This window comes from Otolemur garnettii, unplaced genomic scaffold (assembly GCF_000181295.1).
Source record: "Otolemur garnettii isolate 467f Iridium unplaced genomic scaffold, OtoGar3 scaffold00050, whole genome shotgun sequence".
NCBI lineage: Eukaryota > Metazoa > Chordata > Mammalia > Primates > Galagidae > Otolemur > Otolemur garnettii.
In genome coordinates, this window is record NW_003852445.1 from 6,951,537 (window position 1) to 6,967,926 (window position 16,390).

General features: G+C 55.4%; 2 protein-coding genes across 4 annotated transcripts in view; one reads left to right on the forward strand and one right to left on the reverse strand.

Moving 5' to 3' along the window:
* Positions 1-4,902, forward strand: part of LOC100951458 (serine/threonine-protein kinase PAK 6) — a 62,050-nt gene extending 57,148 nt beyond the window's left edge. The window contains exons 6-11 of one of the 3 annotated variants that reach the window (XM_003791708.2): positions 835-1,335; positions 1,480-1,613; positions 1,941-2,067; positions 2,173-2,298; positions 2,756-2,890; positions 4,418-4,902. In XM_003791708.2, coding sequence (XP_003791756.1) covers positions 835-1,335; positions 1,480-1,613; positions 1,941-2,067; positions 2,173-2,298; positions 2,756-2,890; positions 4,418-4,585 — 1,191 coding nt within the window. In that variant the 3' untranslated portion in view covers positions 4,586-4,902. The remainder of the gene's footprint in view (positions 1-834; positions 1,336-1,479; positions 1,614-1,940; positions 2,068-2,172; positions 2,299-2,755; positions 2,891-4,417) is intronic. The other 2 variants (XM_003791709.3, XM_012806352.1) reach the window with 2 other exon arrangements.
* Positions 4,903-10,265: 5,363 nt separating this feature from the next.
* ANKRD63 (ankyrin repeat domain 63) lies at positions 10,266-11,414 on the reverse strand. Its single transcript, XM_003791714.1, has one exon. The coding sequence runs from the start codon at positions 11,412-11,414 to the stop codon at positions 10,266-10,268; it is 1,149 nt and encodes a 382-aa protein (XP_003791762.1).
* Positions 11,415-16,390: the final 4,976 nt, after the last annotated feature.

Below are 16,390 nucleotides of genomic sequence, written 5' to 3' on the forward strand. Positions count from 1 at the left end.
CCTTCCCTCACAGAGGCCATGAAGATAGGCCTCTTGCCTCTCTCCTTTGCTGAGGGGGAGTGGGGTGGAAGAGGGGTGTCCTAAGCCAGAAGTTTCATGCTTGGGAGGAAGTGGAAGGCCACTTTGGGGAGTCATTAAGATATCTCCCTATCCCTGGCCTCAAGACTTGGGCTTGGCTAGACCTCCGCACCTGCTTCCAGATCACTCTGGTACAGATCCCAGCCCAAGGGGAACACCTGAGGATGGTCACACAGCTCTGTAGTCCTCCATTGGATACATAAGCTCTAGTAGAGATAGGCAGACTCCCTATCAGCCCTCAGCTGATGTTTTCCTGCCCTTGTCCTGAAATCTGAGTTACAGCTGCTCGCGGCCACCACCCTACTCCCTGGGGCCTCTTCCCCCCATGGGCCCAGAAATTGGGAGCCCAGGAGAGAAGAACACCTCTGACCCACATTCTCTGAGTGTCCCCTCAGCACAGGAGGAAGATTGCCTCATAGAGGCCTCCTGGGGTCTAGCTGTCAGCTATCCAGGAAGAAATACCCAACACAGGACCCCACAGGGACCCAGCTGTCTTTGTCCTCCTGGGTGCAGAAGAGCAGATGTAAAGAGCCTGCTCCCTTTGGAGTGGTAGGGCAGACTTACCATAGGATTGCAATGAGCCTCAGCTCTGTTTAAAGATCTTTGCTCACGGCACCTCCCCAATTCGGTCTGATGCCCTGCCTGACACAGCCAGTTTCTAGGGGTCACAGTGGTAACCCCTGGCCTCTGGGACTCTTGTTCTAAATGCTCCCACACAGCTCATGCCCCTTCTTGTTTCCTTCTCTGTCCCTGTAGCCCAACTCCTGTTTCCGACCGCCACAGAAAGATTCCCCGCCAAGCCTAGTGGCCAAGGCTCAGTCTTTGCCCTCGGACCAGCCAGTGGGGACCTTCAGCCCTCTAACCACCTCGGATACCAGCAGCAGCCCCCAGAAGTCCCTTCGCACAGGCCCTGCTGCTGGCCCGCTTCCAGGCCGGTCCTCCCCCGCGGGCTCCCCCCGCACCCGGCATGCCCAGATCAGCACCAGCAACCTGTACCTGCCCCAGGACCCAATGGTGACCAAGGGTGCTCTGGCTAGTGAGGACACGGGTGTTGTGACGCATGAGCAGTTCAAGGCTGCACTCAGGATGGTGGTGGACCAGGGTGACCCCAGGCTGCTGCTAGACAGCTACGTGAAGATTGGCGAAGGTTCCACAGGCATCGTCTGCCTGGCCCGGGAGAAGCACTCGGGCCGCCAGGTGGCTGTCAAGATGATGGACCTCAGGAAGCAGCAGCGCAGGGAGCTGCTCTTTAATGAGGTGGGAAGACAAGGTGGACATGGGTGGGAGCGTTTGGGATGGGCAGTGAGCACACACCCAGGCTGGGCATCTGTGAGCAGGGGCAGCAGGTGGCCAAGCCCCGTGGGCACCATGCCCAGCGCTCAGGCCCCTCACTTCCCCCAGGTGGTAATCATGCGGGACTACCAGCACGTCAACGTGGTGGAGATGTACAAGAGCTACCTGGTGGGCGAGGAGCTGTGGGTGCTTATGGAGTTCCTGCAGGGCGGGGCCCTCACCGACATCATCTCCCAAGTCAGGTGGGCAGCTGGGAAAGTTGGGCCATGAGTGTGGGTTGTCTCCACTATCATCCCGGCAAGGTAGCTGGACAGCACTGTCAGGTCATCCTGGACCCCTTGCCTGATTGGGGTAACAGAATCAGTGGTCTTGGGAATGGGGAAGAGAAGGGTGGGGCACAGGCCCCAGCTTTCTCCAGGGCTATGGCCTGATTGGGCTGCCACACAGACTGCCTGGGAGCCATGGGGCCCAGTATCAGGGATTCAATACTCTGTCCAGCCCAGTGACCATGCAGTCCTGCCAAAGCCAACATTTGTCTTCCTTTGGGATGCCCTGCCTTCCCTGTCCAGGCTGAATGAAGAGCAGATTGCCACTGTGTGCGAGGCCGTGCTGCAGGCCCTGGCTTACCTGCATGCCCAGGGTGTCATCCACCGAGACATCAAGAGTGACTCCATTCTGTTGACCCTCGATGGCAGGGTAGGCCGCTCCCCCTCCCTGGCACAGCCATGCCCTCACTTCTCTGCTCCCAGCACCCCTCCTCCTCCTTTCCTCCTCCACTACTCACTTCCTTTTTGGCCCCAGGTGAAGCTCTCAGACTTTGGATTCTGTGCTCAGATCAGCAAAGATGTCCCTAAGAGGAAGTCTCTGGTGGGGACTCCTTACTGGATGGCTCCTGAAGTGATCTCCAGGTCTTTGTATGCCACTGAGGTAACTGTTCCTTTCATTCCCCAGGCCTCCCAAAAGAGGCTTGAGCCACACAGCTCTTCTGTTTGTGGTCCTCTCCCAAGCCCTCCCCAAACATGACCCCAGTTCTCAGAGTCCCATTTAGTCAATTCCTTTCCCCTGCTTTTTGATGGGACTGCTCCCATCCGTGATTTTGCTGCTAGTAACGGGTCCTTCAAGTGTTGCCCAGTTCAAGGGCATAGTAGGGTATGGCCAGGCTACCTGTATAAGATGGTCTTTCTCAGAAAGAGGCTGACAGCTGTGTCCCCATAGGCAGTGGTCACTCCTGGTCACAGGGTAGGTGACCAATGGAGGAAGGAGACATGCTCACCAAAAATAGCTGGAACCAGCTGCTTCCCTACCTCTCAAGCTCCCCTACCCTCCAGCTGCTATCAAGGGGCCAGACTCTGACATTGGGGTCAAGGACAGTCTCCTTCTGCAGGTGGACATCTGGTCTCTGGGCATCATGGTGATTGAGATGGTGGATGGGGAGCCACCCTACTTCAGTGACTCCCCAGTGCAAGCCATGAAGAGGCTCCGGGACAACCCCCCACCCAAGCTGAAAAACTCTCACAAGGTCAGTTGGTACACAAAGGGTGACTCCACAGACCTCCAATCCTTCTGAGGCAAGAGGACCAAGGCCTAAGTGCCCAGCAAGCCCCAGCCTCCTCCTTTTACAGAAGCTGGAGGGTCTGGGCTCTCAGAAAATGCTCCTCTTTCTGCACATAAAACCTAAGCCTGAGTGTGGAGCAACATCCATGCACAGACTCCCATGTTCATGCCAACAAGTTCCCATGTCCCCCTCCTCCCCTCGCAGCCACAGCAGTAAAGTCGCTCCTGAGCAGGCACTTGACAGTGCCCAGAAATATCCATGAGCACGAAAAGCACAATCCCTGCTGGCTGGGGAGGAATCCAGAGAAGTTTAATTGAGCGTAAACCCCTCTACCCCATATGTCAGGAGATCCACACACAGCAAATCCGCTTGTCCCCCATCACTGCACATCCTGACCTCAGCTGAGCCTCAGCTTCCTCCTTAAAACCAGTATATACATGTATATTGCAGACATCCAACCCTCTTCTGCCCAATCCACCGCAAACTCACAGCCCTTACCTGTGGACACCCCCTGCTGGCAGGTCAGCACCGGGCTGCTAAGTGGCACTGCCATCTGGTGGCCAGAGCAAGAAATGTCCCAGAGGGTTGAAGCCCAGTCTAAATAGCGAGAGTTCTGTGGCTGAAACACAGGGTTCGGAGAGGGGGCGGGGCATAAGAAACATTTTATAAAACGATTAGTCCTTGGAGCCTGCACTCCTAACCTCAAGATTAAAAGATAGTGGATATCTCAAATTGGCTAATTCCCAGAAGATGGAGCCTCCTGCCCAAGACAGCCTCATTCTAAAATAATGGCTTAAGCCTTGCCTAAGACTGTAAAGCTCAGAGGTATAAAGAAATCTTCCTTTTCAGGTTCCTTGTTCTCTTTTTTCTTTCTTTCCTTTTCTTTTTTCTTTGACTTTTACCCTAACACCCTATCCAGAGTACAGTGGCATCATCTTAGCTAACTCTGTTCTCAGACTCCTGGGCTCAAGTGATCCTCCTGCCCCACCCAGCTAATTTTTTCTATTTTTAGCAGAGAAAGGGTCTGGCTTTTGCTCAGGCTGATCTCAAATTCCTGACCTCAGCCTCCCTGAGTGCGAGGATTACAGGTGTGAGCTACCATGCCCAGCCCCACCTTGTTCTTTTTCTAATTTTTCAAGCATTTCCTTTTCTCTGACCTTTTTAGAACTCTCCACTTTAAAGCCTTATGTGACAGACAGGGCAAGCATGCTTTATCACTAGCCCATTTTTCAGATGAGAAAACAGAGGCCTAGAGCTGTTACTTGCCTCAGACCATGAATAGTCCCAAGCTAGACATCTCAACATCAGTTCCATGCCCCTCACACACACCTGAAGTGCCTGAATGCTTGACAGCCTTGAGAATTGGGGGGTAAAGGGCACCAACAAGAAATCAGAAAATTTAAGATGTTCAAACAATGGGAGGGCCAGGCATTCAGGTCACACCAAAGTGACAGCAAACCATGGCTTCCTCTTGCTGCCCTGCCTCTACAGGTCTCCCCAGTGCTGCGAGACTTCCTGGAACGGATGCTGATGCGGGACCCCCAAGAGAGAGCCACAGCTCAGGAGCTCCTGGACCACCCTTTCCTGCTGCAGACAGGGCTGCCCGAGTGCCTGGTGCCCCTGATCCAGCTCTACCGCAAGCAGACCTCTACCTGCTGAGCCCATCCCAAGTGCACCTGCCACCTATGCCCATAGGCAGGGGACACTGGGCAGCCAGCCTGCCGGCAGGGCCTACCTGCCTCATTCTCTCAGTATTCTCTCCAAAGATTGAATGTGAAGTCCCACCCCACCCTCCTGCCCCTCAGCCCACTGGGCCAGGCCGGACCTGCCCCCTCAGTCCCTCTTCCTCCCCCAGAGTCCCCAGTTGCCTTTGGGATGATGGAGACCCCTACTACAGAATGACCCCTTGTTATTTGCACAGGGATATTTCTAAGAAACGCAGAGACTGGCACTCCTGGCCACTGGGGCCAACACAGCAGTAAAAGTTGCTGTGGTTTTTAAAAGTAGCATCCCAGGCCACCATAGAGGACAGACTGTCTTCACATGAATACTTGCTGTTCTCAGCTCCTGCTTCAAACCTTGGGATCTCAAGAGGGATACAGGGAAGATTTTTATTGCCTGACTCCCTTTTCCTCCCTGTGTCTGACCTCCTGAAGGCACAATCCCCATTGCACTGCTTCTGACCACCTGCACTGCCTCTCCCCACATGGCCTGTTCAGAACAGAGAATGGCCAGCTCACAGGCCATGGGAGGGTGGGAGGCATAAACGAAAGAGAAAGAATGGGGTTGGTCGTAAAATGGTCTCTTTTTACAGGACGGAGAAAACATTGTGTGTGGGTGTGGGGGGTAATATGTGTGTGTGTGAGAGAGAGAGAGAGAGAGTGTGTGTGTATGTGTGTGTGTGTGTAATAGTCCGTGTCCCTTCAGGTCACCCATAGCCAGCTTAAAGAAGGCTGCCACCTACCCTGTCTCCCTAAGTTCTGACCTAAAGGGACAGGCTTTTGTGGCCTGGCTTCCCACTTCTCAAGTCCCATGTTTCTACCTGACCAGTAAAGAGGTCTGAGTTAAACCTAACATCCTGGGGGTGTAGAAGGTTTCTGAGTTTTTCCTGTGCTATGGAACATGAGGGCCAGAGACAGGAATACACTTTGTTTTACCTTTAAACTTTATCTACAACCAGGTCATCAGGGACTGTTTTCCTCTTCAAAACCCTATTTGGGGGAGAAGGTGAACCATCTCCCAGGGTTCCATCACGTCAAGGAAACGGGCACCCCATTTGTGTGAACCATCTGCCCCTAGCTGCCTCCCGCAGCTAGGAGATAGCTGCACCTGTCTCCTTGGTCCCCTTTCTCCCCACCTTCAGGGCTGCTGTGAGACAGGGAATTCCAGGGAAGAACTTCAGGTGTCTGGACCCGATCTAGACAATATTTTTTAGATTTTCTCTGCTCCTTAGTGGCCTGCTTTGGGGCAAAGAAATTGCAAGGACTTTTTTTAAGGGTCAGTGTTTTAAAAACAAAACCATCTTCCCTAGAAATTTTTGTGAATTGTTTGCACTTGTGCCTGTTTTAAATTAAACTGAGTGTTCAGAACCTCTGGGCTTCCTGTCATCTCTGGGAAGAGAGCCAGGCCTCCGAGCTGGATGCCTGCAGTGGTCTCTGGGGTGGCCCTTCCTCCTCTCCCCTGTGAGCTCCTCAGCTCTAGTCCCCAGCACACCCAACCACCCTGGTGGTGTGTTGGCTCAAAATGAGGGCAAAGAAAGAGGAAAACAGGAAGTGAAAGGCCCTTGGGACTGAAGGAGTAAGAACTAGAGCTCCTTCCCAGGGCAGAAGTGCTGTGTGTAACAGGGATGGCCACAGCTGTTGAAGACCACTTTCTGCAATGGCTTTTCTCTTCCCCTTTTGCTTCTCACTCCTGGGACTTCAAGCTTCCATAGGAAGTGGTCTGAAACTGCTTCTAGTGGGAAGCTTCATTTCCCAGAAATGAGGGAAATGGTGTGGAGTTGAGGAAGAGCAGAGCAGTACCTGGAAATCGAGAAGCCTGGGTTCGGCTCCTGGGGGTGAGGAGGATGACAAAATTAGCTTTCAATTTCTAGTTCCAACTCTGATTCTGGTGCTTCCTTCCTGAGATCTACCCAGCCCAGGGTTCACTGAAACCTCTTAGCTCAGAGCAAGGAGCCATGCAGACCTCCCACTTCCCCAGCATTGGCACCCAGGCAGGTGCCCTGGTCCTATTGCCCCAGCCCCCTCCCAGCTCAGTTGGAAGCAGCATCTGCAACTTACCTTCCCTAGGGAGCCAGCCTTAGCAGGACCTGTAGAGCCAGAGGCTCACTAAAGCAGGAGCCTCCACAGGCAGCAAATGTATCCTTCCGTCACTCAAAAGGAGCTAAGAGTCAGGAGTGGTTGGTAAGGCAAAGAGAAGCCAGTTCTCGCAATGGAATAATACTGGATTTATTAACTATTCTTCTGAGTGCTAACAGTCCTCCCACCACACAGTCTCGCTCTGAAAGGGCATGTGTACGTCCTTCAGCCTCACACACTGATCAGTACTGAGATCCAGTGGCCTGGGCGACTCTTCACAATGATGAAAGCAACAAGAATTAGGAAAGCAAAGTATGTGGAAAAGTCTCTTCTAAGGTGGAGAGAGCTAGAGAGCCCCAGCCTCAACACCCCAGCACTGACAAAGAGAGGAAGTTCAGGGGAGTGAAATGTGGTGAAACATGGAAGTTCTGCACGGAGCTGGGCCTGGTAAGGAGTCTGTGAGGACAGCAAGGCAGTAAGACACACAGTTCAGTTCAAACAGGAGCAATCTGCCACGGTTTTTCAGAAACATGACTTTCTATCCCCAAACTTGGGGTAACTCCACAGAGATAAGCCCTCCTTTACCCAATAAAGAGAACCCAAGGTGAGTCTCAACCACAAAGCCAATGTGTCAGAGACGCAGGAAATATTACAGCCTCGGATACAGTGTGCAACCCAGACCTCATACTGTGTTTAAGCCAAAATTCTTAATTGCCTACACCATTAAAAACTTCATTAAAATTGAACATAGTTGAGAGGGGAGGAAATGAGCAAGCAAAGATCAGTAAGAAGCAGTTTGCACTGGGGACGTCCAATGATCGCCCCCCTCCCCGACCCTCTCCCCACACTTTTCAGGCCCTCTGGTATTGTGTAACCACCACCCAGACAGGGGAACTGAGGAGAGGCAGGTGTTTGGGGAAAAGATGGGAGGGGGAGGGCAGAACATGTCAGAAAAGAAGCAAATGGCATCATAAGAAAACTGCTAATTGGCAGGTCCCAAGGTTCAGGAGGCATAAGGGAAGGGCTGTACGCTCCAGTTTTTTGGAAGAGAACAGTGTCTCTGAGGTTGAGGAGCTTTAACTTGGGAGATATACTTGGGGTCCTTAGTGAAGAAGGTTCTGGGCTCCTGCTACTCTCAAAGCGAGTTTTTGTTCATTGTACTTCACTTGATTGCTGTGAAATGATTTCAAGTATCTGGATTTAATATTCTACAAGAGGAAAATGATTCCATAGGTTAATGCACACAGAGGGAGAAGTACACAGCGGTGATCCCAGATAAAACTACAAGTCTGAGCTCGGAGCCAGGGCGCAGCGGGGAGAGCGCAGCGCTGCCGCCAGGGGGCACCAGAGATCACCTCCTGTGGCCCGCCGGGCGACCTAAAGTGGTGGGTGGGGCGGTGAAAGGACTGGGGAGGTGTCTGGCCCATACACATGGCCCACTCCGAACCTCTCGCCTCTCCCCTAAGCCCAATTTCTCAGCACAGTCATTCTCGCTCTGGGCAGTTCTCTCGGAGTTACTGTAGTAAGAAACCTTCCGTCCTACAAAGACGAACAGACTCACGTCTTGAAAAGACGCCACTTCAGGCAAATGAGGGGCTGCAGGCTCAACCCTCACGGTTCATTAAGAGTCGCACAGCTGGGCGCGGTAGGTCACGCCTGTAATCCTAGCACTCTGGGAGGCCGAAGCGGATGGATTGCCTGAGCTCATGGATTCTAGGCAAGCCTGAGCAAGAGCGAGACCCCTCTAAATTATAGCCTGGCGTTGGGGTGGCACCTGTGGCTCGAAGGAGTAGGGCGCCGGCCCCGTATGCCGGAGGTGGCGGGTTCAAACCCAGCCCCCAGCCAACAACTGCAAAAAACCAAAACCAAACCCAAAACAAAATAAAAAAATAATATGTATATCTATAATAGCGTGGCATTGTGGCGGGCGCCTGTAGTCGGGATGCTGAGGCAAGAGAATCGCTTGACCCCCAGAGTTGGAGGTTGCTGTGAGCTATAACGTAACGCTACGGCACTCTACTGAGGGCAACGAAGTGAGATTGTCAAAAAAAAAAGTGGCATCTGCGCCACCCCGTGGGCTGGGCGTGCTGCCAGTGCTGGCGCACACGCGATCCGCCAGACTCCCTACCTTTAACCCCGCCCCCTCGCTAGGCGGTACAAAGAGTGGGCGGGCCGGGGAGGGGACAAAGGACCAGGCCGGTACAGGGCCTTTAACCACCTCTCCACGAGGGCCTCTGACTCACTTAACTGGCCGGTAATAATACAGGGCCCAGCCTGCATCCCACACTATGAGGGAAAAACAGGAGTCCTGGGTCTGGACCTCTAGCAGCCATCATCTGTCCTGCCCTTCATTATTGGCCTAGCGAGAAGCAGGAGCGTTTAACAGGCCCCTTCCAGTTCTCACTGGAGTTTGATGTAATTTAAACCCGGACCTGCAGCTCGTGTGGGCTCCTGACTCCTGCACGCCGCCTTTTAACGTCGCAAACATTTCAGTCAATTATCCCCCTCGTGGAGTTTCTATTTAAAGAGATATTGTCAGGTTCTTAAGACTCAGATCAGACCCGCTGCTTTCTGCTTCATATACAAAGATTCCAAATACAAGTTCTTTGAGAATTGAAAGAAGCACAATTAAGCAAAGCCTTCGCAACCGTTCCACCCCACGGGAGCACCCACGTGCGGGACGGAGGAGCAGAGAGGCGTGGGGGTGTGGAAGTGCTAAGTCCTTTCCATTTCTGGCCTCTGAGAGTTAATGAAAATAAGGCTGGGCCCCAAGGGGTGAGGCACTGAACCTCAAAAATGGAATTGAAAATGCATCTGAGCTGAGGAGCAGGCTGGGTAGGGGTTGTGTGGGGAAGTGACCCCACATTATCAGTGAAGTTGAATCCTGAGTCTGAGAGGCAGAGGGAGCTCAAGTTACCCAGAAGCTGGTTGAAGAGAGACAACTGGTGTTCCACACCAGGAACTCTGCTACGCCCAAACTCCTGTCTTGAGCTCTGCTACGCCCAGAAAACAAATTGGCCAGATTTTTTTCTAATCAGCTCTCCTGTCCAGAAAGGTTCTGGGACCCCTCTTGGTCCTCTCCCCCAACATTTGGGGGGCAGAGACTTTGATAGATTGTGGCATTATTGTCAGCATCCCTAGGGGGAGGGGGCTGTTGGGCCTTTGTTCTCCAGGTTGATTCTTCTGCCTGCCAGGGTGTTGGGAAACCCAGCAAGGAGAAGGGAACTGGGCAGGGGCTGGCAGGAACCTAGGCATGTCCAGAACTGAGCCAGGTTGTAGGAACCTATGGAACCAGTCTTCCACACCTCACCTTCCAGGGGCAGAAAAAGCAGGAAATACCAATAAGCACACACACACAAAAGCAAAAAACAAAGATGTAAGATGGGGGTCCCCTTCTCATTTCTGGTGGAGGTCTTGCTTTGGCAGCGGGGACAGGTTCTGAGATGGGGGTCGAACTACCGTGGAGGTGAAGGAGCAGGGAGAAAGGGAAAGCAGAGACACTTGGTGGTGGTAGGGGGGGCAGGCTCAGGCCTCCGAGCAGTTTACCGCTGAGCCTGCAGCACCACAGCCTCCGTACCTGCCTGCCAAGGCTTCGACCCGGGGGCCGAGAGGGGCAGAGCGTTGGCCTCTAATTCCAGGCCAGTCTCAGGCCCAGGCGCCTCTCCGACTAGGCTGGGGATGTCTGGTGCTGTGGAGCGTCGGCGCAAACCCAGGCGGCCAGAGCCAGGGCCGCCCTCTGGGTGGGGGCTAAGACCAATGGGCGCTTGCACCAGGGATGGAGGCGCTCCTTCTAGCACCTCGTGTGAGCGCCACCGCCCAGTCCCTGAAGACTGGGGCGAGTTTGGTCGGGCCATCAAGGCCCCTGCCCGTAGACGGGCCGCCTCCTCCTCGGTCACCGCACCCAGCGCCAGGCTCATGCTCCGGCCCAGCTCGGGTCGCTCACTGCCCTGAGCCCGGTGCCGCCCCGAACTCTTGCCTGCTGAGCCAGCCTCGCCACCGTGGCCATGGCCGCCCGTCCCTCGTGCAAAGCGAGCCAGGAGAGGCCGCGGGAGGCGGCGGGGGCTGGGTCGTCGACGCTCCGGGCTGGGCGCGGGGGGCGGGCGGCCGGGCGGGCTGTCAGAGTTGGAACCCCGGGCCGCCGCCGCTGCGGCGGCGCGGCCCCATGGCCCGGTGAGGGCCTGCACACAGGTCCCGTGGCCACGGGCCGCGGCCAGCTGCAGCGCTGTAAGGCCCGCACGGTTGGTACGGTCGAGGCGCAGGCCAAGGCGGCGGAAGGAGCGCACCAGGAACTCGAGCACCGCCCCGTGGCCGCACGCCGCCGCCCACATCACCGGGCTGTTGCCAGCCGAATCCGCCGCCTCGGGGTCTCCACTGAACTGCACCAGCAGCTGCACGGCGTCCAGGTGGCCTCGCTCGCACGCCAGGCTGAGTGCAGTGCGGCCGCGCTCGTCCCGCAGGTTCACGGCTGCACCCTGCTCAAGCAGCAATCGCACGAAGCGCGAGCGCAGCGCGGGGTCCGGCAACCCCACGGCCACCATGAGCAGCGTGCGGCCCTGCTCCGCACGGCAGTCGATGATGCTGCGGTCCAGTGCGTCCAGCACGAAGCGGGCCAAATGCACTTTGCCCGCCTGCATGGCCTCCAGGAAGGTGCGCGTACCCGCTCGGGGGCACAGGTCCTTGGGTTTGAGCATGGCCCCGGCCGCCGCGCCGGTGCAGCCCGGCAGCTCCGCACGGGGGCGCCCCTGTCCTCGCGCCCCGCGGGGCTCCGGCCTCCGCCCGCGCTTTAGTACGGCTCCCTTCCCGTGTGGGCGGCGGCGACCGAGGGTCCTGAGACTTTCACACGGATAGCCCCCGAGGTTCCCGCTACCCAGCTGCTCCTCGGCCGCACGCCTGGCGTCTCGCTGCTCCTTCCCTGGGTCTCCCGCCTGAAGGTGTTGATTGTTAGCTACTCCAGGCTCAGCTTCTGGCCCGACGCAGACGTCGGGAGCCGAAGCTCGGCCCCCTGCTTAGTCTCCCCCGCTTTCTGGGTGTCCAGTGCCCTCAGGCCCTAATGGTTTGGAGTCGTGCCACTCACCCGCACCCCGGGCAGCCCCCGCTCCCCTGCTGAGACGGTGGCGCCCGCAGCGCACGCCTGCCTCCAGCCCTGGCGGGGCGCGCCGCTCCTCAAGCTGCTGGCGCCGTTCCTCCGCCTCCTCCCTTCTCGCGGGGGCCGGGCCACGCCGGGGTGCTAGCTCCTTACTTGGGGGGCTCAGCGGCGCGGGAGCCGCCGCCCGCCTAGATACCTGGCTTTATAGCCTCGAGATTCTCTATGGCAATGGCTGCCCTGGAAGCCGGTTGCGCCGTCAGAGCAGAGATGGACAGGGCGGGGGAGACCGCCCTGACCTCCACCCCTTCGTGGGCAAAGAAGTCGGGGAGCAGCTCCTCCTCCGCGCTCCCCTGGGAATGCGGCGGTGGTTGCAGAGCGGGGGCGAGGGCTGCTCTCCGGGGGCCACAAGCACCCGACCGGGCCAATCCCAAAGTCGCAGCCTTCTCTCCCCGCCCTCCGCCTCCACTCGAGTCGGGGCCCTCGGCTCCTTAGAAACTGGCGGGATATCGGGCTCTTCTGGGAAGACTGAGAACTGCCCCGAGTGGTCCACTGTGAAGAGAAATGGGACCTTGTGAGGGCAGAACTGGACCATGCGACCTGGGAGTGGCGGCGAAAGACGGATGAGGAGTAACTTGGGGGAGGAGGACACATGTGCTGCGGGTTGTGGGGGGCGCGCAGTCTGGCTGGGAACTGCCACTCGAAGTGCAGCGAATCACGCACTCACACACGATTGTTCCTCCCGCACACGCTCACTGGGAGCGGTGGGGGGGTAGTGGGGAGCGCGCTCTCTATCTCAGACGTCTCCAACTCCGACAACGCGCCCGCGTGCCACCCCCGGCGGCTGCGTAGCAGGCGGAGCGTAGACGCCTCACCCACCGCCACCCAAACGGGCTGCTTAGCACCCAGGCGTGCTGCAGGCATGTTAGCAGCTTTTCAGCCCTGGCTCTCCACTACTCCAGGACTGGCCACCACCTAGGAAAAGGACCTACTCAAGACTAACCCCCACCTACGATCCCAGTCTCTCTCATAAGTACAAAAACCCTCCTCGGGCCACAGAGCTCTGGCTGTGACTACTAGCTGATCCATAGGGAGCGGAGAAGAGCACAAATTCCATTTTCCGTGAGATGCGTGGAAAAAACACTGCATCTTCCCCCCTTCCCACCAGCAGCCCATCCCTTCCCCCCTTCTGGGGAATGAAAGGAAAAGATACACAGATCTGGTTTGGGAGGAGTTAGGGAGCCTCAGAACTTGGGAGATGGGGAGGCATGAGAAGGGTTGGAGTGGATATTTGTAAAGTAAGGAGTGAGCCAGGTATCAAGAACATAATTTACTGAGACTTCATGAGCCAGGCCCTGGGTTCCTGGCAGTGGGAAATACAGAGGCAGAAACTGGGTTCTTGATAAAGGAGATTTCCCCTTTTAATCTAGAGGACAAGACTGAGACTTAAAAAATGGGGGTTATGACCTGAGGGTTGACTACATCTGCTAAATACAAAACCAAGACAGTCCTTGGAGGAAAAGATGAAGTTGTGCTGAGGGGAGCGCTTTGGGGTCTTCTGAGAACAGGACTTTCCAAGTTGGTCCTTCAAGGATGTGTGAAATCTGGCTGCTAAGAAATAAAGACCACATTCCAGACAGGGAGTTATAGAGGCAAAAGCATGGATGCAGGAAAAACACCGTAAGGGGACAGTGTTGAAGGCTGCTTTAAGCGGTCCCTTCCTATAAGAGACAGGAAATTAAAGGAAGAATGAAGGTGTCCTCCATCTGGGCAGGGCAATGATCAGATGCTTTGCAGTAGAAGATGCCAGGGGAAAGTTAGGGAATGAGATAGCTCCTTCCCAGCAACAAATGCTATGTGACAAAGTGGGCTTGTGGTCCCACACCCTGACCTCTCACCTCTTTCTAGCTCCCAACTCCAAGGATTCCCATCTTGGATTCAGCACCCAGGTTATGAAGTAGGGGCTTCCACTCCCCTCCGTCATATGGGGAGCATGTGATACATACCTGCACACACTGTGAAGCCACCCATTTCTCTTTTTGCATATTTTAAGCCCTTGGTTAGGAGCCTGCCAATTTTCTTTCACAATGTCATAGAAAGGGCACGGTATTTGACATCAGAGGTTAAGTCCCAGCTTGAAGGCATTTACTAGCAGTGTGGCTCCAAGCCTGCATATTCTCATCTGCAAAACCAAGCTGATAAATACCAGCCCTGCCTGCTTCACACAAGATCAAGTGAAAGAGTGTCAGGGAAAGAATTGCATAGTTATTTAGAGTGCAGCCCTCACTGCTCCACCCCCAGGCCTGGGGCCCCCTCCTGGGGTGGCCCCCAGGAGTGGGTAGAGCCTCTGTACCTTCAGGAAGAAGGCAGGGGTGCTCTCCCGCTGTACTCAGCAGAAGAAGAGCTTTTCTTCCTTTTATGACTCAATTTCCCTGTTCTGCAACATGAGGAAAATTGCTTTCTTTCCTTCTCTGTTTCCAGGGTCAGGGAGGGAGTACCTCCAGAATCTGTGTGTGGCAGACCAGCTTGTCATGCCAGGCTGTGCACTCCCAGGGGAAGAAGAGCAGCAGGTACCCAAAATGGGCACCTACTTGGTCCTGAAGAGTCATGTTCCCTTCTCCTTGAGCCTTCCTGAGACAACTCCATTTATGTCCCTGTTCCCTGTGGTGAATTGAGACAGTTCAGGGAAGAAGAGGAGTCAGGGCACAGTACTGGTGCCCTTTGGAAGGAGCAGCTGGTTCCATTCGCCCCAGCTGGCATTGCCAACCTAGCCAGCTCCATGGCAGGATGGGGGGGGGGGTACCAGGTCTCAGGCCCTGGAACCTCTACTCTGACTCCCCTCTGGGCTCAGTATGTTATGAACAGAAAAGAAACAGCAAAGCTGAAAAAAAAAGCTGAGACTTTGCTGCAGAGCACAGAGGCACCAACAGCCGGAATTAGAAGCTGTCGCTTAGGGAGCTGAAGGCTGACAGGAGAAGCTGAGGCAGGCAGGGGGCAGGCAGGCACTTTACACTCCCTCTCCCCTCCCACCTGCTGAGCCTGTCCTCCAACAGGCCCCAGGCTGGCAAAAGGGCTTCCTCCCAGATGCACCTCAATGTGGTCTGTCACTCTGTGCCTCCCTGTCTGCCATTGCCTCCCCTTCTGGGGCTCTTTCTTTCCTCAAGTGTCACCAGCCCCCTCACCGTGTCACGTTGCACCAGCTCGGCAGGGTTGGGCCTGGTGGCACGTGTCTGGGAGATCCAGAGGGCTGCTTGGGGGTGCAGGGAGTGGGGTGAGTCAGCAGGGGACTCGCATGTGAATCAGCAATGGGATGGGGAAGGGGTAGGGACCCTTCTCTTTGTGCAGAAGGTGAAATGGAGGCACGATGAGTAGAAAGGGGACCTCAATCTTACAGATACATAAAAGGGATGGAATCCAGGTGCCCTTCACCTGCCCCAGTGCCCTGAGGGAAGGCATCAAATCTTCCTCTGCTTGTTCCCTGCAGCCACAGATTAATTCCTCTCCAGGGCCCAGAGATGGCATTTGCCCAGGAGACACTTTGTCTTTTCTCAGAGAACAGAAAGAATGGAGTTGAGTATCCAGGCCTGGCCACATGGGAAACACCCATCCTGCTGCTGTGCTGAGGTCTCTGCAGGGGCAGGATTACATCACCTTCCCCATTTCCGGGATTCCCAGTTTTAGCTTCAGACTGGGGGTACAGAGACTGCTCTGCCTGGCCCAGAGACGGGAAGGCAGCTTCTTCTCCTGAGCAGTCATTGGCAAGACCCAGGGGTTGCCCAGTGGGCTCCATTTGGCTCTGGCTTTGGCTTATACACACATGCCTAGGTCAGTCTGGATCCTCATCCTTACAGGGTTCCATCCTTGGGCATGGTAGGAAAGGTAAAAGAGTGCCCACCTAGAGGGTGGAAGGCAGCACTGCCCTGGGGTGTTGGTGTCTCCCCTGGCTGTACCTAGTCTATAGCAGTCTAAGGGGTAGGCTGATCAGTGCCAGGCCTTAGTCTTGTGAATAAGCAGGCCCCTTGCCTCATCCTGCAGCCAGGGCCTGGTAGGATCCCCCAGAGGAATGGGGGGCCTGTTTATTTTCCAAAGGCACAGGTGCTCACAGCTAATGGTATCTGATATATCTGTGATAAAAAAACAACCTCTTCCCAGAATTAGTCCCCACTCTGCCTCTCCCAAGCCAGTACCTGTGTCCACTTGGGATTTGGGATTATGCCATAAATACAGAGAATGGTGGCTTCCCACAAACTCCTGTAAGCAAGTTTTGGGTCAACCATAGCTGACACAGGGGCCTGAGCATCTGATTGTGCTAAGTTTTCCTCAAAAAGGACCTCAGGTGGCCTAGAGGTTTGGGACTCCCCAGAAGGGTGAGGGGTACCTTTGCACTAAGCTCTTCTGTTCAAGCTCTGAGGGTAGAGACAAGGAAAGGCCACATCTGTGTGGGGGTAAAGAGGAGGTGACATCATTTTCCAGTGGATGTGGCATCAGGGCCAGCAGAAAGAGAAGTAAATCTTCTTCAAGGCATAGGCAAGGCCATTTCACTGAGCTTTGGAAAGGACCTCACCCTGGGTTCAGCTCCCAAGG